Below are 23,855 nucleotides of genomic sequence, written 5' to 3' on the forward strand. Positions count from 1 at the left end.
GTGATTTGGAGTTCCCACTCTCCTTTGAAATGTCATTGTGCATTCATTGAGACCTTCCTCTCTGTGCCTGGGGCAGAAATGTACAATATTTCCAAATCATAGAGAGGCTGTCAGAGGAAACAATTATCTCAAATTCAGATCAGAAAAATATCATTCCAGGTGGGAACGGCAATTATCAATAACAAATGGCCCAATCTCCATTTGCTGTTTTTCCACGTAATTGCTTTTAGATGAATAGTATTCGCAGCTGAGATGATTTGGCATATATTCAGGAATAGGTGTTGAAATACAGACATCTTATGCACTTTGTGGATGCGCCAAGGCGATGGCATACACTTATGAACGGAACGCAGTGTTTAGAAAAGAAAAAGTGCTACTAATTATGTTGTGTCTCATCGTGTTCAGTCGCCTTGTCTCTTAGCTCTAATATGTCACAGTGCTGGGGTGATGATGGGATTGATATCTCAGTATTAGAAGTGACCAATGACAGAAGCGCGTTATGCATATTGCATCTGGTTCGTCTCTGATGCTCAATAAGATGTCTAATCATGACGGGCCGACTGCTGGGACCCACGCGATCTCCATCGGGGCTCCCCTACGTTCTGAACATTTATGTTCAGAATGCCGATTGCACAATGCTTTGAAGCAGGCCTGATCAACACGCCCCTTCCTGTCTATATGAGAGATGAAGATACAGGTGTAAGCTGCAACACTTTTAATACATTTTCCGCACCTTTGCTTGAGAAATTTTCTTTAACTGGACCTCTTTGAGTTTTAATTGAATACCTCTGCTCTAGAGGGTCCACACTGTCCCTAAAATGTAAATAAAGACTCCCCTCTTCTCTCTGACCAACCATAAAGCCATGGATAGCTGTCACTTGTGTTCTTACAGCTGTATGTACACAGTGCAGCCTCCTGAATGTAACTCCCTCTCTGTTTTAGCTTGTCATCATCCGCAGCAGCAGCTCAATGTAACTTCTGCCTTGCTGTGCTTTTTCTTTTATTTCTGCTCACAAAGCACCAGCATACTCTTCATACTATCTGTAGTTTTGTACTGTTAATCTTCCGCTAGTACAGGGCCAGCTTGTTCAGTCCAGTGCACTTTCACTAGCATTGTTTTGGCATAATGCAGAGAAGTGCTCTGCCATGATTGGCCACACAACTGAGGTGAAAAGAAGTTTGTGTGTGTGTACTGCTGGCAAAGAGCCTGACTCTGGTCCCACATGATGGAGAGAATGACAAAAAGCTTTGCACCATGGTGGGGACTATTAGGGACTTGATAACAGCAATGAGAGGCAAAAAATCCCTTGTCCCTACTTTGAAGAATTAATTTAACGAAAATATCCAGATTTAAAAAAATCTTTTGAAACAGACTCACTTTAAAGGTGAACTTGGCAAAAAATTTACTTCCCCTATCCATATGATAGTGGATAAGTAGCTGATCGCAGATGGGGGGGTCCGACCACTGGGACAGGACCCGATGCTCAGTAAGGAGCACGTGCTGCAGACGGCAAGCACTTAATGAATTTCTACGGGAGCTCTGAAAAGCCTTAAAGGGGTACTCCGCTGCTCGTTTGGAACAAACTGTTCAGAACGCTGGAGCCAGCCCCAGGAGCTTGTGATGTCAAACTGTTCCGAACGCTGGAGCCGGCAGCTTGTGACGTCATTGCCCCACCCCCTCATGATGTCACGACCCCCTCCTCAATGCAAGTCTATGGGAGGGGGCGTGACAGCCGTCACGCCCCCTCCCATAGACTTGCAATGAGGAGGTGGGATGTGACGTCATGAAGGGGGTGGGGCTATGATGTCACAAGCTGCCGGCTCCAGCGTTCGGAACAGTTTGTTCCAAACGCTGAGCAGCGGAGTACCCCTTTAAAGCACTCGAGCATCATCGCCATTTCCATAGAAACAAATGGAGCGTGTGCCGTCTCCCGGTAGGCGACACGCTGCTCACTGAGCGCACCAGGGGTCCTGTTCCAGAGATTGCCAGGGTCCCAATGGTCGGACCCCCCCCCCCCCCCCCCCCCAATCAGCTTATTAACCCCTATCCTGTGGCTTGCTGTACTTCTCCTTTAAGCAGTCATGCCTGTTGCTGTCCATTCTTCACAGATTAAAACCTTTGCCAGCTATAAACTGAAGTAGAGTTTATTAACAATTTCTTTTGTAAATGTATTAGGCGTGACAAATTCCTAAAGCTACAGGAGGCTGTTTTTGTTTTTTGTCACATTTTTTTTCATAAAGTTGCCAGTGCATGCGCAGAACACTGGTGTAAATAGTTTAGTATGATCTACCCAGAAGGAGAGCGCATGTGGACCCCTGTACCAAATCTTGTTGGCCATGAGGGGCCAGGACTCTGTATAGAGGGTACACATTATTTGTGACCATGATATGAAGATACAGATGCCCTAAAAGGGTCATTTTTAGAAATTGCGTATTTCTTGATCTCCTCGTAGAACTGCTCGTCTAGGCCAGAAATGCAATTCACCAGACAAGTGATGTTATACAGATCTTAGACCGCACGTAACCTTTCTTCAGAAGTGCGCAGTAATGTCATCTCTTATTTATCCTGCTCGAATGTAAATTGGGCGCCGGCCGACTTTAAGAGATGTTCTTCTGATCATAATAGCCTTATTTACATGGAGCTTTTCCTATCCTGGGGCTCGAGATGCCATAGTATAATGGGCAACAAACACAGACTAGAAGAGTGATGGTGACGGAGTGCACACGGCTCTGCTAGGTCATTTATCACTGCCGAAATTCAGGGACGGTGCCACAAGTTACGTTTTTTTTTTTAAATCTTTATGGCTCCATGGTAAAGACACTGGATGTGTCATTCAGACCTAATAATGCATTAAGAGGTCCTTATGCTTTTGTTTACATTTTAGGGAAGGATTCTTGAATTCCGATTTAGATATGTTGAAGTAGTGTGATGCATTCTGGGTAATATTTGTCAGTAGGATGTCCTTTGGAGTAATCGCTTATCACACCCAGTAAAAAGATGCCCTGCACATGGGCCCGCTTCAGTCACCCGAACACTGTATTTCCCAACCAGTGTGCCTCCAGCTGTTGCAAAGCTACATACTCATGCGGTATGCTACTCCAAAAATACAATATTCCTATAGAAAACGATAGACTTCAGATATTTACAAAATCCCATATATTTTATTGAAAAATCAAACCAAACCATTTTATTAAACGACATATAAAATAATGTGGCGAAAAGACCTTACAGGAAAATGTCAGGATGAGGTTGTGCAACGTCACTATTAGAAATGAGCGAACTTACAGTAAATTTGATTCGTCACAAACTTCTCGGCTCGGCAGTTGATGAATTTTCCTGCATAAATTAGTTCAGCTTTCAGGTGCTCCCGTGGGCTGGAAAAGGTGGATACAGTCCTAGGAGACTCTTTCCTAGGAATGTATCCACCTTTTCCAGCCCACCGGAGCACCTGAAGGCTGAACTAATTTACGCAGGATAAGTCATCAACTGCCGAGCCGACAAGTTCGTGACGAATCGAATTTACTGTAAGTTCGCTCATCTCTAGTTACTATTATACTCCAGACATGCAAACATGGGTAGGATCCAGCAGGTATTATATACAGGCTATATATAGACTCATACAAACATGTCATTTACCAATTTATCAATATAAAGTGCTACTGCTTAGCTACACCGGTGTGCAAAAGTAGATAAAAAAATATTAATAATATATATATATATATATCTGTGTGTGCTACCATGCCAGATATGTCCAGTCCCCAGTTTGTGTGCGTTCACGAGTGGATTTTCTTTCAAATGCGCAGCGGCAGATTTCAGATGTTGAAAATCCACCGCAGACCCTGTTGACTTCAATGGGGTTTGCGGCTGTTTTTCCGCCGTGGAGATTCTGCTTACGAATATTTGCCACGGACGACAGCCCGCCTGCTTTTATACAGTGATCCCTCAACTTACAATGGCCTCAACATACAATAGTTTCAACATACAATGGTCTTTTCTGGACCATTGTAACTTGAAACCAGACTCAACATACAATGCTACGGAAAGTCCAGATCTGTGATAACTGTCACAACTGGAGGAACTGACCAATCAGAATTGGCATTTTACTGGTAAATCACCTGTATTACTGAAGTGCATGCACTGACTGGCTGTCTGGTAGCGCCCCCTACAGTACAGGGAGGAACTACAAGTTCTGTACTACTCCTTACCTGTGCCAGGGTTAGCTGCTTCTTTGGACACCAAGTAAGGGCAGCTCCATTTGGGACACTGTGTGTACTGTATAGGACCCTGAAGAAGCTCCTGTTCTCTACATAAACCATTGTTTCCCAACAAGGGTGCCTCCAGCTGTTGCAAAACTACAACTCACAGCATGCCCGGACAGCCAACGGCTGTCCGGGCATGCTGGGAGTTGTAGTTTTGCAACAGCTGGAGGCACCCTTGTTGGGAAACACCGACATAGACAGCGATTACAGCTCCCAGCAGATCTTTCTTACTTTTATATGTAAGGATTTGCTTTATCTCTATTAGTTATCTACTTATTTTTCTTTAATCCTCACTTTTTCCTATTTTTGGATGACATTTTGGTGGCTTCAGAACCAATTACCAGGTTTCCATAGAGTTCTGGTGTCAACATACAATGGTTTCAACATACAATGGTCGTCCTGGAACCGATTAATATTGTAACTTGAGGGACCACTGTACTTGCAGCAGGAAACTTGCTGCGAGTTTGAAAGAAAATCCACTCCTGTGAACGAGCCTTATAATTCAAACCTGCATCCGCCCTGTCACTAGCTGGAGGTCACCAGAAATAATCCCTCACGCACATTTCCCATTAGCTTGGTGACAGGACAGTCTATCCCTATGACCAAGCTTATGGTCCCGGCTGCCCGAACTATGGCGGCAGCGTGAAACGGGGACAGGCTCCCTCATTAATTATCTATGATTCACTCTGAAGCGTTGCAACGTTTCGGTATAATCAACGTTCGGACACATGCCAGGGATAAGTCATGGAGATGGCTCTTCACCAACGATTCCCTGGGCTTGATTGACAGATTTCACCAGGGGGTCAAGGGAAATAAAGGTACAGGAACTCACCCAAGATTTCCACTCAAGGGCAGGTCCTGCAGGACTCCCCATAATGAGAATGGTGTTCCTGCTGTGGAAAAAGTGCAGGAACTCAGTTCCTATGTGTTCCTGCAGGACTTGAGCCCTGGATTTCACCCTATACATAAAACAGACCAGTCAGTCAAGCCCAGTTGGGCAAAGAGTGGCCTCTGTGGGGGAGATTTATCAAAACCTGTCCAGAGGAAAAGTTGCTGAGTCGCCCATAGCAACCAATCAGATCTCTTCTTTTGTTTTTGAAAAGGCCTCTGAAAAATGAAAGAAGCGATCTGATTGGTTGCTATGGGCAACTCGGCAACTTTTCCTCTGGACAGGTTTTGATAAATCTCCCCCATAGGGGAGTCCAGAGGAAAAGTGGCTGAGTTGCCCATAGCAACCAATCAGATCGCTTCTTTCATTTTTCACAGGCCTTATCAAACTGAAAGAAGCGATCTGATTGGTTGCTATGGGCAACTCGGCAACGTTTGCTCTGGGCAACTCGGCAACGTTTCCTCTGGACAGGTTTTTTGATAAATCTCCCTCTCCCGTTTTTTTTTTTTTTTTTTGTAGTGCATTTTTTTGCGGTTTTAGGCTGCGGCTGCCCTTGTAAGGCTGGGTTCACACCACGTTTTGTTAAATACGGTTCCCGTATACGGCTGGGAGGAGGGGGCGGGGCTTAATCGCGGTGCCCGCACTCAGCCGTATTCGGGAATCGTATTTAATGCATGTCTATGAGCCGACCGGAGTGAACCGCAGCATCCGGTCTGCTTAGTTTTCGGCCGTATGCGGTTTCCCTACCGCAGGCAAAAACGTGGTCGACCGCGTTTTTGCCTACGGTCGGGAAAACAAAGCCGACCGGAGGCTGCGGTTCACTCCGGTCGGCTCATAGACATACATTAAATACGGTTCCCGAATACGGCTGAGTGCGGGCGCCGCAATTAAGCTCCGCCCCCCCCTCCTCCCAGCCGTATAGGGAGCCGTATTTAACAAAACGTGGTGTGAACCCAGCCTAATTCTGCAGTGTTCCTTCTAGTTGCTCCATGGCTTTGTACATTGTAAGATGGGAGCAGAATCTAATTTCTGGTTACTTTACCACTTGCAGGTCTAAGAAGCTCTTATGCAAGTCAGCATAGCCAGTTAGGCCAGGACCTGCGTTCTGCCGTATCCCCCGACCTGCAGATCACCCCTATATACGAGGGGAGAACATACTACAGTCCGGTGTATCGGAATGCCAACCAAGGAACCATTGAGCTGCGGCAGGGCTCCCAGACTGCAGTTTACCGTACTGGCTCAGGTGGGTGTATGGCTAGATCCCCCCATTAGATCATTGTATCATGAAATCCTCAGATGTATAGAAGAGATTTGCTTCGTTCTGGGGTTTAGAAGTCAAAGATAATGGATTTATATTGGCTGTCCTCTAATAAATCTTATATCCTTCCATTACAGTTTAATTTATTGGTTGAGCAGCTCCCTAAAGTAGAAGTGCTGACTAATATGCAGGGCATGTAAATTTAATGCAAGTGGTTAGATGGACTATAGCAGTGTTTCCTAACCAGGGTGCCTCCAGCTGTTGCAAAACTACAACTCCCAACATGGGAACGATTAAAAAAAAAAAGTGTGTCATGTGATCATTGTCTGACTGAAAGGGCTCATAAAGGGAACATAGCTTGGCACAGTGTTTCCCAGCCAGGATGCCTGCAGCTGTTGTAAAACTACAACTCCCAGCATGCCCGGACAGCCAAAGGCTGTCCGGGCATGCTGGGAGTTGTAGTTTTGCAACAGCTGGAGGTGCGCTGGTTGGGAAACACTGGACTACAGCCTGATAAACTCTCCCGAAATTCCTTCAGTCAGAGGGGGAAGAAGAGTGGCTTAAAGGGGTACTCTGGTGGGAAACATTTTCATTTTGGTGCCTGAAAGTTAAACAGATTTGTAAATGACTTCTATTTAAAAAATCTTTATCCTTCCAGTACTTTTTAGCAGCTGTATGCTACAGAGGAAATTCTTTTCTTTTTGAATTTCTTTTTTTGTCTTGTTCACAGTGCTCTCTGCTGACACCCGATGCCCGTATCAGGAACTGTCCAGAGCAGGAGAAAATCCTCATAGCAAACCTATGCTGCTATGGACAGTTCCTGACACAAGACAGAGGTGTCAGCAGAGAGCACTGTGGACAAGGCAAAAAAGAAATTCAAAAAGAAAAGAATTTCCTCTGTAGCATACAGCTGCTTAAAAGTACTGGAAGGGTAAAGATTTTTTAATAGAAGTGATTTACAAATCTGTTTAACTTTCTGGCACCAGTTGATTTAAAAAGTATATATAATTATTCCACCGGAGTACCCCTTTAAGCCACTCTTCTTCCCCTCTGACTGCAGGCATTTCGGGACAGTCTATCAGGCTGTAGTCCAGTGTTTCCACCGGAGTACCTCTTTAAGGGGTCCAGACTCCTATGCTGATTATTTTACTGAGAGCTTCATAGCTGTCAGAATTGTTTTTAGAGAGCATTCCAAATCCTGTGCAAAAATATAGCAGGAAATTATAAAATTTCACCCACCAGTAGCCACCACTAGGGGAAGTTCCCTATTAAAATCGTGAACTATATGCAGTAAGTCAGTGATCTCTGAACTGTGTGCCTCCAGATGTTGCAAAACTACTACTCCCAGCATGCCCTGACAGCCTTAGGCATGGTCTAATGCAGTGGTCTCCAAACTGTGGACCTCCAGATGTTGAAAAATGACAACTACCAGCATGTTGTTGCAGCAGTATGATACACTTTTTAAAACTCCCAGCAACTCGCTTTTGTAGCGGGTTACATTGTTGCTAGGAGTTTTAAAAAGTGTATCATACTGCCGCAACAACATTGTAGTTCCTAAGGGGGGGGGGGGGGGGGGGTTGCTAGGGATAGGAAAACTTTAATATATATATATATTTATTTTTTCAAAAGCAGCGCCTCGCCTATCCTCAGGTTGTGTGTGGTATTGCAGCTCAGTTCTGAGGATTGGTGTGGTGCTGATATTCAAATATTTGATAACCCATTTAAAGAGTTACTGTCATAAGTAAAGAAAAAAAAAACTATGCTTAAATGGGTGTAGTAATGTGCCCGAAGACCTGTAGAATATAATTTTAAAAAAACATAATAATATGCATGTGTTAATATGTGAAATACCTTTTGATCTATCTATTCTTGTGCTCAGTCTTTCTCAGGAATTCCAGTCATGAGATCTGCACAAACATTATTGCATTTGCAAAGCTTTCAAATCAAATGCATGCTCTATATAGCTCTAATGCAGCTATTTATGCTCTATATATCTCTAATGCAGCTATGCATGCTCTACTCTAATGCAGCTATGCATGCTCTATATATCTCTAATGCAGCTATTTATGCTCTACTCTAATGCAGCTATGCATGCTCTCTATATAGCTCTAATGCAGCTATTTATGCTCTACTCTAATGCAGCTATGCATGCTCTATATAGATCTAATGCAGCTATGCATGCTCTATATAGCTCTAATGCAGCTATGCATGCTCTACATAGCTCTAATGCAGCTATGCAGGCTCTATATAGCTCTAATGCAGCTATTTATGCTCTACTCCAATGCAGCTATGTATGCTCTATATATCTCTAATGCAGCTATGCATGCTCTACTCTAATGCAGCTATTTATGCTCTATATATCTCTAATGCAGCTATGCATACTCTACTCTAATGCAGCTATGCATGCTCTATAGATCTCTAATGCAGCTATGCATGCTCTACTCTAATGCAGCTATGCATGCTCTACTCTAATGCAGCTATGCATGCTCTATATCTCTAATGCAGCTATGCATGTTCTACTATAATGCAGCTATGCATGCTCTACTCTAATGCAGCTGTGCATGCTCTACTCTAATGCAGCTGTGCATGCTCTATATATATACATTTATAAATATCTCCAATGCAGCTATGCATGCTCTACATATCTGTAATGCAGCTATGCATGATATATATATATATATATATATATATATATATATATATATATATATAAAAAATGCAGCTATGCATGCTCTACTCTAATGCAGCTATGCATGCTCTATAAGCTCTAATGCAGCTATGCATGCTCTACTCTAATGCAGCTATGCATGCTCTCTGTATATCTCTAATGCAGCTATGCATGCTATATATCTCTAATGCAGCTATGCATGCGCCGCTCTAATGCAGCTATGCATGCTCTACCTATCTCTAATGCAGCTATGCATACTCTATATGTCTCTAATGCAGCTATGCATGCTCTATATGGCTCTAATGCAGCTATGCATGCTCTATATGTCTCTAATGCAGCTATACATGATCTATATATGTCTAATGCATCTATACATGCTCTACATATCTCTAATGCAGCTATGCTTTCTCTTTGTCTCTAATGCAGCTATGCATGCTCTATATATGTCTAATGCAGCTATGCATGCTCTATATATGTCTAATGCAGCTATACATGCTCTATATATGTCTAATGCAGCTATGCTTTCTCTTTGTCTCTAATGCAGCTATGCATGCTCTATATATGTCTAATGCAGCTATACATGCTCTACGTATCTCTAATGCAGCTATACTTGCTCTATATGTCTCTAATGCAGCTATGCATGCTCTATATATTTCTAATGCAGCTCTACATGCTCTACATATCTCTAATGCAGCTATGCATGCTCTATGTCTCTAATACAGCTATGCATGCTCAATATGCAACTCTAATGCAGCCATGACAAAGTATATGGTGTAAGGACAGAAGAAAAACCTGCTTTTTTTTACATTTTCACAGCTTTATAACCAAAGTGCATGCTTTTTATAACCCTAAAGCAGCCTTGTGTTCCATGTGTTGTGGTGCACATACACAAGAAATAAGTTCATAAAATGACCAAAGAGAAACCATTTTGCATATAAATAACAGTTTAGCACCTTGTATTGCTTGTAACTGTACATGAGGATGCTTCTCTAAGACTGCAGCTGTCTGGATCTTGTCTGTGCTCTGAGGAACAGCATGGAGATAACCTCACCTCCCTCCCCCTCCCCTCACATATTTTGGTCTTCCTTTTTGGTCCTTTTTAAAAAAAAAAAAAAAAGCTACATTTTTGGGATTTGTTTGCAAAATGAAAAAGACAGAGACCCCTAGTGACCATCTTTTTTAAATCCTTTTTTCACATCTTTAGCAATCAATTTTTTTTAAAGTATATTAGGAATATGCTTAGTTTAAGGAAGTATTAAATGGAAAAAAAGTAGTTTCTAATGACAGTAAAGCTTTAAGGATTACAGGAAATTGCACTAATACTGCCTTCTAAAATCTAAGAGGCAAAAGAAACTTTAGCTTTTTATTCACCACTGGGGACAGCTTAGGGGAGGAATCTACAGATAGGTGTTGTGACTGATCAGACAGACTGGAAAAGGATTGAGTAGTTGTATTTCAGCATTTTATCAGGAGAGAGAATTCCACCACCAGAGGTGTATTACTGCAATGTATTCCCCTCTGCCTATGACAAACACATAAACGCTTACATGAGCATTCATATGTATGGGGGGAATGGAAGAAATGGCTTTCAACTAAGCAAACATTTGGTTAACAGCTAGGCTATGTTCACACAATGGAATTTCCGCAGAAGAATTCCGCACAGACATTCTGTGCACTCGGCAGCATTTTCACAGCAGATGCTGGAAAAATCCTGATTCCAGAGTCCGCAAAAAGAGTTGACACGTCGGCATCGATGAGACTGCGCATTTCCGAGCGGCCCTAGCACCGGTGCATTGCCGTAGAATGAGATTTGCCATAGAAAGAGATGGTCCGCCTCCATCACATCCTATTGACTCACTCTTGTCACGTGACATATTTAAACGTCACGCATCGATGCGCACAGCAGTGTCAGTTTGGCTATCACAGGGAGAGGATCTCCTCACCCTGTGATAGCTGATGCTGCACGGAGCTCTCATGGCCTCTGTGGCCCGACAGAAGTTCACACATGTACCGGCTCATACGGCTGCCTCATGTACATTTACTGTTGATCCACAGCGCTATCGGGATCCCGATGCCCGATGGCGCTGTCATCAGTGTGCGTCCCCGCGAGCGCCCCACGCCCGCAGCTCTACTCCCCGTCCTCCGCCCCCCGCAGCTCTACTCCCCGTCCCGTTAACGCTCAGGGAGCGGGGAACAGAAAGTAGAGCATCGGGCGCAGGTTAAGTTATTCTTGTAGTGCTGCGCATGCGCAGTACTACTTTACCTGCGCCCGATGCTCTACTTTCTGTTCCCCGCTCCCTGAGCGTTAAACGGGACGGGGAGTACAGCTGCGGGCGTGGGGCGCTCGCGGGGACGCACACTGATGACAGCGCCATCGGGCGTAGGAATCCCCATAGCGCTGTGGATCGCTCCCTGAGCGTTCACAGGGGACGGGGAGTAGAGCTGCGGGGGACGGGGAGTAGAGCTGCGGGGGACGGGGAGTAGAGCTGCGGGGGACGGGGAGTACAGCTGCGGGGGACGGGGAGTAGAGCTGCGTAGGATGGGGAGAAGAGCTGCGGGGGACGGGGAGTACAGCTGCGGGGGACGGGGAGTAGAGCTGCGGGCGTGGGGCGCTCGCGGGGAAGCACACTGATGACAGCGCCATCGGGCATAGGAATCCCCATAGCGCTGTGGATCAACAGTACATGTAATAATAGAGTTAATGTATATGAGCTGCGTACATGTGTGAACTTCTGTCGGGCCACAGAGGCCATGAGACCTCCTTGCAGCTTCAGCTATCACAGGGAGAGGAGATTCTCTCCCTGTGATAGCCAAACTGACACTGCTGTGCGCATCCATGCGTGACGTTTAAATATGTCACGTGACAAGAGTGAGCCAATAGGATGTGATGGAGGCCGACCATCTCATTCTATGGCAAATCTCATTCTACGGCAATGCACCGGCATGTTCTGCCAGCACTCCACTGTCTGTGGAAATGTCCGCACTGAAATTGTCTACCGTCTGAACATAGCCTTAGTCTAATGCAGTGTTTTCCATTCAGTGTGCCTCCAGCTGTTGCAATACTACAGCTTCCAGCTGGGAGTTGTAGTTTTGCAACAGCTGGGGACACACTGGAAAAGACTATGAACTATATATACAGTACATACACTGTAGACAAATGTTGGCCAAGAGAGCTGATTTCGACAGGACCAGCAGACCATCTAAGGCAGTGTTTCCCAAGCAGGGTGCCTCCAGCTGTGGCCAAACTACAACTCTCAGCATGCCCGGACAGCCGAAGGCTGTCCGGGCATGCTGGGAGTTGTAGTTTGGCCGCAGCTGGAGGCACCCTGGTTGGCAAACACTGATCTAAAGTGTATGCTCACCTTCCACTTTTTCTCCTAATGACATATAATGGGATAGAAAAGGATCAGGTATGCTGGATTCATACATGCCTGATAATTTATTCTTTATTTAATTGATTTAAATATTTTTTTTGAATGTTTAATAAAGGTACAGGCAAGAGTATAAGGACACGTACATTCTCAACATATAATAGCACTACATGAAGATTCTAATACCATCTACCTCAGTCCAAACATAATGAATCCAAATCTTATCTCACCCAGGGAGAGCAAAGAATAGGGTCATAGGAGTGGGTAACTATCCAAAACCTTTTTTTTTAGTTGAAACCCTGGCACTAGAGATGAGCGAACTTACAGTAAATTCGATTCGTCATGAACTTCTCGGCTCGGCAGTTGATGCCTTATCCTGCGTAAATTAGTTCAACTTTCAGGTGCTCCCGTGGGCTGGAAAAGTGGATACAGTCCTAGGAGACTCTTTCCTAGGACTGTATCCACCTTTTCCAGCCCACCGGAGCACCTGAAGGCTGAACTAATTTATGCAGGATAAGTCATCAACTGCCGAGCCGAGAAGTTCGTGACGAATCAAATTTACTGTAAGTTCGCTCATCTCTACCTGGCACCATGGTTCCCACTTATGGGAGGAATATATCCTAAACAGAACATAGGTAACCTAACCCAAACTACACTTTTGGTCATAAAAAGTACATGTATAAAAGGGGAACTTTATAACGTATCGCGTAGCCATAGGATAGGCGATAAGTGTCTGATTTTGGGACTTTGACTGCTGAGAACCCCCCTCGATCTCCAGAACAAGGCCTGATTCTCCCGGTCTCACAGAGCGGTGGGGTCAGCATTTCATGCTGTGTTTCATGCACACTTTATAGAAGTGCTAGAGAGAACAAAAAATGGTGCAAGGAGCGCGTGTGGAACCCACCACTCTGTACACAGGGAGAGCTGGGGGTCTGTGTCTGAAAATGACAGGGAGCTTAGTGGTCGGACTCCCCACAACTAGACACTTAGCCCCTATCCTGTAAATAGGTGATACGTTTTAAAGTGCTAAAATATAGGAGATAAGGTGGGTCAGGTCCCAAAATATTCCCCTCTCCCAGTTGAAAACACGTACTCAGTCCAGCCAAGGATTCATATATATGGGGAGACAGGAGTGGTAACTGTTGGATGAGCCTAGTATTGCATGTCTGGGAAATTTGATAGGAACAGCTACCTGGACAGTATAGCCTTAACTGTGCTCAGTGTGCAGTTAAAGGGGTATTCCAGGCAAAACATTTTTTTATATATATATATATCAACTGGCTCCGGAAAGTTAAACAGATTTGTAAATTACTTCTATTAAAAAATCTTAATCCTTCCAATAGTTATTAGCTTCTGAAGTTTTCTGTCTAACTGCTCAATGATGATGTCACCTCCCGGGAGCTGTGCATGATGGGAGAATATCCCCATAGGAACTGCACAGCTCCCGGGACGTGAGTCATCAGAAAGCAGTTAGACAGAAAACAGCAACTCAACTTCAGAAGCTAATAACTATTGGAAGGATTAAGATTTTTTAATAGAAGTAATTTACTAATCTGTTTAACTTTCCGGAGCCAGTTGATATATAAAAAAAAGTTTTGGCCTGGAATACCCCTTTAAATGGAAAATAAAAAATACAATACTCACCTTGTTGTCACAGTGCTGGTCCCCACCGTGAAGCACTTCCATATGTCTGTGTCGGCACAGGGTACTGCCCATTCAGTGGGGGACAGGATATTGTTGCAGCCATTGATAGGCTGAGAGGACAGGTTCTTGTGCCTGTACAAACATAAGGACGTGCTTTGCAGTGGGGACTGACATTGTGACAGCGGTGGGTGGGAGTGGAAGGTAAGTATATATATATTTTTTTTTTTTTTTTATAATTTAACTGCACCGTGACCACAAATAGAAATTATTTTTTTTCTCCAGAACACCCCTTTAGGGTGCGTTCACAAGTGCGTATTTTTGCTGCAGATCTGTTGCAGATTTGCTACTGCAGATTTTGCTGCCCATTGACTTCAATGGGCAGAAAGTTCTGCTGAGGCAAATCTGCAGCAGATCTGCAGCAAAAATACACGTGTGAACGCACCCTTAGGGTGTATTCACACATATAGTATCCTCACAATATTTGATGCTGCAGATTTCATTGTAGATCTGCAGTTTCAAATCCTGCACATCAAACATATGCAAGGATACAGTACCTGTAAATAGACCTTAAGGGTACATTCACAGGTACAAGATCTGCTGCATATTTTCTGCAGCTGATTTTGCTACCCATTGAAGTCAATGGGTAGCAGCAGAAAATATGCAGCAGATCCTGTACATGTAACGTATAGTACCCTAAAAGTTTTGTCTGAAGCCGGATATTACAGCAAGCCATCTGGCAAATCTCAAGACCCCCTGCAAAGGTTCCAGACTGTGATGTACAACATGATTATAATAATGACACGTTCTCATTAGCGCCCCCTATGTGTTCCAATTGACTGTGTATGTACTGCACCTGTTTCCCTTGACATAAAATAATAGGGCATCCAAATACAATTGCTCGACCTTACAAAATTACAAGGGAAATACGCTCCCTGCATTTAAAAGGCACACAAGATTGTTAGGTTTTGTGCGGGTCTCTGCCCAGGGCGGGGGGGGGGGGGCAGCATTACATGCGCTGTGATGTGGCGGGAGATTAATTCATCAATGTTCACCAGCTTTGTTTTGGGTTCCATAAAGCTCTCTGTCTGTATCTCATGACAGTGATGGACACAGCGGAGCCGGCTGCAGGATGATGAATGTGCTATATACATGAGATGTGACCGTGTTACTCCGCGCAAAAGTCATTTGTACCGGACCTTTTGTATCAGACAATTACCGCCGGAGCAGTAAATCAGTAGCCACTGATTAAATGAGAGCTCGGCGGTAAATGATGTAAAATAATGGTGTGATGGACGCCGAAACAATACAGTGTTGACAAGCCTGCCCGGTGTACCTAAAGTCCTTACTGGATTGTTCTACAGAAAGGAAAATAAAGAAAAAATACCCAAGTTATTTAACTTTGGCTAGTGGTCGCCAACCTGTGGCTCTCAAAACTACAACTCCCAGCATACCCGGACAGCCGACGGCTGTCCGGGCATGCTGGGAGTTGTAGTATCACAACAGCTGCAGGCACCCTGATTGGAAAACACTGATCTGATGGGATATAATCCTCATAGACTGTGTATAGGTGTACATACATGCTGGGAGTTGTAGTTTTGCAACAGCTTCCTATTTAGGCATATATACAGATTTCAGATAATGCTTGTTTTAGCTGACAGTCACTATTAACATTCACCAATGGTTTCTCAGGATAGAGTAAGGGGAGATAAGGAGCTGCCAAACATGTCTGACGCTGCTTATCTGTGAAGATAATTAAATCCATGTAGGAAAGTGAGCCAGTGCCCGGTGGAAAAAAATCATTAAAAAAAACTTGAGGTTTATTGAATCCACTTAAAACAAAGTCTGGAGACCAACCACAAGTTGGGCTCTGTACACTGAGGACAAGTGGGGCTCTGTACACTGAGGACAAGTGGGGCTCTGTACACTGAGGACAAGCGGGACTCTGTACACTGAGGACAAGCGGGACTCTGTACACTGAGGACAAGCGGGGCTCTGTACACTGAGGACAAGTGGGGCTCTGTACACTGAGGACAAGCGGGGCTCTGTACACTGAGGACAAGCGGGGCTCTGTACACTGAGGACAAGCGGGGCTCTGTGCACTGAGGACAAGCGGGGCTCTGTGCACTGAGGACAAGCGGGGCTCTGTGCACTGAGGACAAGCGGGGCTCTGTGCACTGAGGACAAGCGGGGCTCTGTGCACTGAGGACAAGCGGGGCTCTGTGCACTGAGGACAAGCGGGGCTCTGTGCAGGGAGGCTCTATGACACACTCCCAGCTCACACATCCTGCAGAAGTGGTAGCTGCAAATACAGTAAGGGTATGTTCGCACTGAGGAATTGGGACGGAAATCAAGCAGAAATTTTCTGCCTCAAAATATTGTTACTTTTCCACAAGAGCTCAGCGATTTCGTGCGGAAATGCAGGTTTCATGCGGAGGAGTATCAAGTATTTCTATTCATAAAATTTTTTTTTCATGCGGAAATTCCGTGCCAATTCTGCATGGAAATGCTTCTGACTCAAAAAAAATAACATTGATCTCTATGGGAGAACGACGCTGATTCCGCCTGAAAGAAAGAACATGTTCTTTCTTCAAGCGGAACAGACTTCCTCGTCAGAATTCTGCTTGAGGAAATTCCTCAGTGTGAACGGAGGGGCAGAAATTCTGCACAACTCTATGGGGATTTTCACTGCTGAATGAATTGGAGAGGAAAAAGCGAGCAGAATTACTCGTGGAAATTCCTCTCCAATTCCTCAGTGTGAACATTCCCTAAAGGAGTTATAACATGCATGGGATAGGCATAAGACTATCCTTAATATAAGACAGGAATAGGCATAAGGTTATCCTTTATATAAGATAGGGATAGACATAAGGCTATCCTTCATGTAAGATAGGGATAGGCATAAGGGTATCCTTCATATAATATAGGGATAGGCATAAGGGTATCCTTCATATAAGATAGGGATAGGCATAAGGCTATCCTTCATAAAAGATAGGGATAGGCATAAGGCTATCCTTCATAAAAGATAGGGATAGGCATAAGGCTATTCTTCATATAAGATAGGGATAGGGATAGGTATAAGGCTATCCTTCATATAAGATAGGGATAGGCATAAGGCTATCCTTCATATAAGATAGGGATAGGCATAAGGCTATCCTTCATATAAGATAGGGATAGGCATAAGGCTATCCTTCATATAAGACAGGGATAGGCAAAAGGCTATCCTTCATATAAGATAGGGATAGGCATAAGGCTATTCTTCATATAAGATAGGGATAGGCATAAGTCTATCCTTCATATAAGACAGGAATAGGCATAAGACTATCCTTCATATAAGATAGGAATAGGCATAAGGTTATCCTTTATATAAGATAGGGATAGACATAAGGCTATCCTTCATATAAGATAGGGATAGGCATAAGGTTATCCTTTATATAAGATAGGGATAGACATAAGACTATCCTTCATATAAGATAGGAATAGGCATAAGGTTATCCTTTATATAAGATAGGGATAGACATAAGGCTATCCTTCATATAAGATAGGGCGAGGGACCATTCATAGTATTCAGAATACTGGGCAGACTAGATGGGCCGAATGCTTCTGCCAACACGTTCTATGTTTATCTTAAAGGAGCTCTCCGACGGAAAATATCTTACCTTTTATTCACAGGATAGGAGATAAGTAGCTGATCCCGGGTCCCCCCACGATCGCCAAAACAGGACCCGGTGCTCAGTGAAGAGCGCGTGCTGCAGCTGGCACTTGTTCCATTCATTCAAATGGGAGTGCCCAAAAAGACATCATCTGCACTCCCATAGAAATGAATGGAGTGCCAACAGTCTACCGATAGCCGACTCACGCTCCTCACTGAGAGCGCCGGGGTCCTGTCCTGGTGATCGAGGGGGGCCCCTGTGGTTGGGTCTTGGGGATAGGGGATAAGTGCATTTATGCTGGAGTTCTCATTTAAATCTCAATGTTTAGGCCTCATGCACTCCCTTACATGGTGCCATATGGACTACACAGTACCATACTATGTTGTATGTGTGAGGATGTTCTCTGCTACAGACAGTTCACACTAACATCCAAGCTTTCACTGTTTCATGGCTTGAGTCCATAGCGTGCATCCTAAACTTATCCCCCCAAATCGCTGACATTGTGGGTCCGGTGGGTTATTGCCTGCGGAGATGTGAAATATTTCAGCCAGTAGATGAGGTTGTCTTCCAGCTTTACAGTCTATGGAGACACCTGACATAATATAATTATATCATCTCGTCCGGATATATTTATAACCTTCTCCTGACTTCTCTAATGCTCGGTAGTTACGACCCCCAACTCCAGGGTCTGGGGTCTCCGTTCCTCACTCTGCCCTTTACTTCTATATATTTACAGCCCTGAGGTTTTATAATAAGAGGGGAAAAAAAGTCTTTTAGTTTTTACTGCATAATAAAATATTGTGGAATAAAAAATTTCCTCTGCCGAGCGGCTCCACTTTAATAATGCGCAGAGTTTATAGCGAAGACGCTCAGATCTGACACCACCATTAAAAGAATAAAGTCTTCTCCTCTCCTCGGCGTGCTGATCCCTGACCACTCCTCGCGCCCCATACTATAAATGGCGCGTTCTGCCAACCCCGTCTATTTCATACCTTGTCAGAGCCCTGCTCTCCAATTAGCCTCAATGACCTCATGCAAATAACCTTCCCTATTAAACATCCATTAGGTGTAATGGCGCTCCGCTTCTGTCAGTCGAGCGGGCGCTGGATCATAGGATGATATTATATTACGGTCTACAGGCTTTAATATATTACTGTTTTAGCCGCCATTACAAGCGTCTCCTGATTGTCTTCTGGATGATGTTGTGGCCTATAAACCCCAGCAGGATCATTGTTGCTACAAGTTATATATCGGTATCCAAGGTACATGATAGGGATGATGGTGGGGGGGAGCGCTGCCTGTTGCAACCAATCAGGAACCAGCTTTAATCTAGCTGTAATCTAGTTGGTATTAAAGGGGAAACACTGGAAAACATTATTTTTTTTTTTATCAACTGGTGCCAGAAAACAGATTTGTAAATTACTTCTATTAAAAAATCCGGATGATGCTCGTGTAACGAGCGAAACAGAATCTGTCGCCTACTACTTACCCCCCCTGCACCGATCCCTCTCCCCGACTGCATTACATGTTGAGTATTTTTCAATAAAGAAGATGATTTCGGAGAAGACTGGTGAGTGCCGATTATTTCTACTCCTTCATTGCATTGAAGATTTGTATCTTGCGATCATATCAGACCACCACCACATCTCTATGGACTTTCCTAGTCGAGTGTCCGTCCAATAGTCCAGCTTAGCCAGGTGTAGCAGTGCCGAATATCACACCTCTGCTTTGTATAATTTACAAATCTGTTTGACTTCCTGGCACCAGTTGATTTAACCCCTTAAGGACCAGGCCATTTTACACCTTAGGACCAGAGCGTTTTTTGAACTTCTGACCACTGTCACTTTAAACATTAATAACTCTGGAATGCTTTTAGTTATCATTCTGATTCCGAGATTGTTTTTTCGTGACATATTCTACTTTAACATGGTGGAAAATTTTTGTGGTAACTTGCATCCTTTCTTGGTGAAAAATCCCCAAATTTGATGAAAAAATTGAAAATTTGGCATTTTTCTAACTTTGAAGCTCTCTGCTTTTAAGGAAAATGGATATTCCAAATATTTTTTTTTTATTCACATATACAATATGTCTACTTTATGTTTGCATCATAAAATTGATGAGTTTTTACTTTTGGAAGACACCAGAGGGCTTCAAAGTTCAGCAGCAATTTTCCAATTTTTCACAAAATTTTCAAACTCACTATTTTTCAGGACCAGTTCAGGTTTGAAGTGGATTTGAAGGGTCTTCATATTAGAAATACCCCATAAAAGACCCCATTATAAAAACTGCACCCCCCAAAGTATTCAAAATGACATTCAGTCAGTGTTTTAACCCTTTAGGTGTTTCACAGGAATAGCAGCAAAGTGAAGGAGAAAATTCAAAATCTTCATTTTTTACACTGGCATGTTCTTGTAGACCCAATTTTAGAATTTTTACAAGAGGTAAAAGGAGAAAATTTATACTTGTATTTGTAGCCCAATTTCTCTTGAGTAAGCACATACCTTATATGTCTATGTAAAGTGTTCGGCAGGCACAGTAGAGGGCTCAGAAGGGAAGGAGCGACAAGGGGATTTCGGAGAGTACGTTTTTCTGAAATGGTTTTTGGGGGGCATGTTGCATTTAGGAAGCCCCTATGGTGCCAGAACAGCAAACCCCCCCCCCCCACATGGCATACCATTTTGGAAACTAGACCCCTTGAGGAATGTAACAAGGAATTAAGTGAGCCTTAATACCCCACAGGTGTTTCACGACTTTTGCATATGTAAAAAAAAATAAACATTTTCACAAAAATGTGTGTTCCCCCCCCCAAATTTCACATTTTTGCAAGGGTTAATAGCAGAAAATACCCCCCAAAATTTGTAACCCCATCTCTTCTTAGTATGGAGGTACCTCATAAGTTGACCTGAAGTGCACTATGGGCGAACTACAATGTTCAGAAGAGGAGGAGCGCCATTGAGCTTTTGAAGAGTGAATTTGTTTGGAATGGTAGTCAGGGGCCATGTGCGTTTACAAAGCCCCCCGTGGTGCCAGAACAGTGGACCCCATTTTGGAAACTACACCCCTCACAGAATTTAATAAGGGGTGCAGTGAGTATTTACACCCCACTGGCATTTGACAGATCAATTAAATTAAATTCTTAATAAAAAAAAATTAAATTTTTCATTTTCACGGACCACTGTTCCAAAAATCTGTCAGACACCTGTGGGGCGTTCATTACGTGAGGGGTGTAGTTTCCAAAATGGGGTCCATTGTTCTCGCACTATGGGGGCTTTGTAAACACACGTTACCTTAAATTCCGGACACATTTTCTCTTCAAAATCCCAATGGCGCTCCTTCTGTTCTGAGCATTGTAGTTCGCCCACCGAGCACTTTACATCCACATTTGGGGTATTTTCTTACTCAGAAGAAATGGGGTTACAAATTTTGGGGGACATTTTTCCTATTTTCCCTTGTGAAAATGAAAAATTTAGGGTAACACCAGCATTTTAGTGAAAAAAAATTATTTTTTTCATTTTCCCATCCAACTTTAACGAAAATTTGTCAAACACCTGTGGGGTGTTAATGCTCACTATACCCATTGTTACATTCCGTGAGGGGTGTAGTTTCCAAAATGGGTCCACTTCCCTTAAGGCCCATGGCGCAGGGACGTACTCATACGTCCGTGGTCCTTAAGGGGTTAAAAAAAAACAAAAAAACGTTTTCCAGTGAAGTACCCCTTTAAAGGGTATTCTCCTATAGGTAATATAAACCTATAACCCAGTGTTTCCAAAACAGTGTGTCTCAAGCTGTTGCAAAACTACAAACCCCAGCATGCCCGTACAGCCTTGGGCTGTCCAGGCATGCTGGGGGTTGTAGTTTTGCAACAGCTGGACACACACTGTTTGGAAGATACTATAACTGATCAACAAGAATTAAGGTTGAACGACTTCTGACTAGATGGAGTAGCAGTGCGCACACACATACCCAGCCGGTGCTCAGTTTATTGTCTATGACGCTTGTCATCATTGCTGAGGATTGCCATTCACTATCACCACTCTTATCCTAATATTGTGTGGGATCGACCACCTGCGATAGGCTGGCACATGGGATACATTTCTTTTTTAAGCAAGAGATTAGAAAGAACACAGAGGCCGACTGCAACACACACGTGCGGCTATTGGGACCGAAGGTACTTAGTTACGTAGTTTAGAAGTTCAGCCTATATCTCTAATGTGTGATCCAAAGGAAAGCAAAATACCCTTATGAGGCTGATGCTAATTGCTCCATACCCCCAAATATGGCATCAGAATAAATCCTTGGATCAACATTGAGTCCCTATAAATCTAGTATCCATAACCTGTAATATTACTCCTCTCCAGAAATGTATTCCGGTCCCTCCTGATCTCTATAAGAGAGTTCCCCATGACCAGTTCCTGTGACAGACAATTCCACAGTCTCACTGCTCTTACAGTAAAGAACCCCCTTCTGTGCTGGTGTAGAAACCTTCTTTCCTCTAGACGTAGAGGATGCCCCCTTGTTATAGATACAGTCCTGGGTATAAATAGGTCATGGGAGAGATCTCTGTACTGTCCCCTGATATATTTATACATAGTTTTTAGGTCTCCCCCCTAAGATGTCTTTTTTTCTAAACTAAATAATCTTTCTGGTACTGTAGTCCTCCCATTCCCCTTATTACTCTGGTTACCAGTCTTTGAACACTTTGAGGACCTTCCTAAGTTGCTTTTTCTCATTGAACTCAATGTAACTTATAAAATCTGCAATAAAAAAAAAGCATAACAAAAACTGCATCAAAACAAAAAATAAATGATTTGTAGTACCAGGCACAGTCTCTACTATACATACACCAGCCTATCTGATGTTTATGACCTACCCTGTAACTAAGGGTATGTACACACAGGCACAAAAAAAAAAAAACTTGCCCCTGAACCGCAGTCGGCGCAGCTAGTTGTGCCATAAGGTTCCCATTGATTTGAATGGGAGATTCATGGCCGGACTGTGTGAAAAAAAGTGACCTATCAGAAATCAGAAGATAATTGTTTTTGTGTGTGTGTGTGTGTGTGTGTGTTTTTTTTTTTTTTATACTTTATTTTTTTATTGTTTTGCTTTAACAACCTAATGCAAATAATCTTCTCTAGCGAACATGAGTTATCCAGGAAAAAACTTTTTTATATATAATAAACTGGCTCCAGAAAGTTAAACAGATTTGTAAATTACTTCTATTAAAAAATCTTAATCCTTTTAGTACTTATGAGCTTCTAAAGTTAAGGTTGTTCTTTTCTGTCTAAGTGCTCTCTGATGACACGTGTCTCGGGAACCGCCCAGTTTAGAAGCAAATCCCCATAGCAAACCTCTTCTAAACTGGGCGTTTCCCAAGACACGTGTCATCATAGCGCTCTTAGACAGAAAAGAACAACCTTAACTTTAGAAGCTCATAAGTACTAAAAGGATTAAGATTTTTTTAATAGAAGTAATTTACAAATCTGGAGCCAGTTGATATATAAAAAAAAGTCTTAATAAAGGGGTAATAGAAAAACAGTGCTTTTTTTTTTTTTTTCTTCTAAAAACAGCACCACACCTGTGCTTTTACCTGTATGGTATTACAAATTGGCTCTATTCACTTTAATGCAAGTTGTAATACCACACACAGCCTGAGGACAGGTGTGGTGCTGTTTTTGAAAGGTTAATCCCTTTTAAGATCCTGTGCCCCCATGACAACACTTCCTGCCTCAGCACTGGCATTTCACGATTATACAAAACCTAGGCTTGTACTCCAGGCTTCATGTGTCTAGGTTAGGAAAGAAAAATAATTTTTAGTGTCAAAATATAACACTTGAGTCAAAAAGACAAAGCTTTGTTTCTTGGATACATTGTGAGCGAGGCATGGGAGCAGCGAGGCCCCCTACCTGTGGTGAATAGACAATGAAGACAGAGGTAACATCACCTCCACAGGTCACAATGTGGATTAACATTGGTTTAACACCTTCATCCTGTATCGTAATAACAGAACGATTTATGTTACATGTCCATGTGCATGATATAATTTACTTATGTTGGTTTAATATTCCATTCTTCTCTATTGTTATAATAAGGTGTCAGATAGTTGCTTGCCCCGGCC

The 23,855-nt window shown here is 43.3% G+C and overlaps 1 protein-coding gene across 6 annotated transcripts in view; it reads left to right on the plus strand.

Annotated features, from left to right (window-relative positions):
• The window catches only part of PKP4 (plakophilin 4), a 332,003-nt gene that overhangs the window by 220,184 nt on the left and 87,964 nt on the right, over window positions 1-23,855 (plus strand). For all 6 annotated transcript variants that reach the window (XM_056535034.1, XM_056535032.1, XM_056535035.1 and 3 more), the window contains one exon: window positions 6,201-6,392. In XM_056535034.1, the coding sequence (XP_056391009.1) occupies window positions 6,201-6,392 (192 nt within the window). The remainder of the gene's footprint in view (window positions 1-6,200; window positions 6,393-23,855) is intronic.

Source organism: Hyla sarda, chromosome 8, assembly GCF_029499605.1.
Source record: "Hyla sarda isolate aHylSar1 chromosome 8, aHylSar1.hap1, whole genome shotgun sequence".
NCBI classification, from domain to species: domain Eukaryota; kingdom Metazoa; phylum Chordata; class Amphibia; order Anura; family Hylidae; genus Hyla; species Hyla sarda.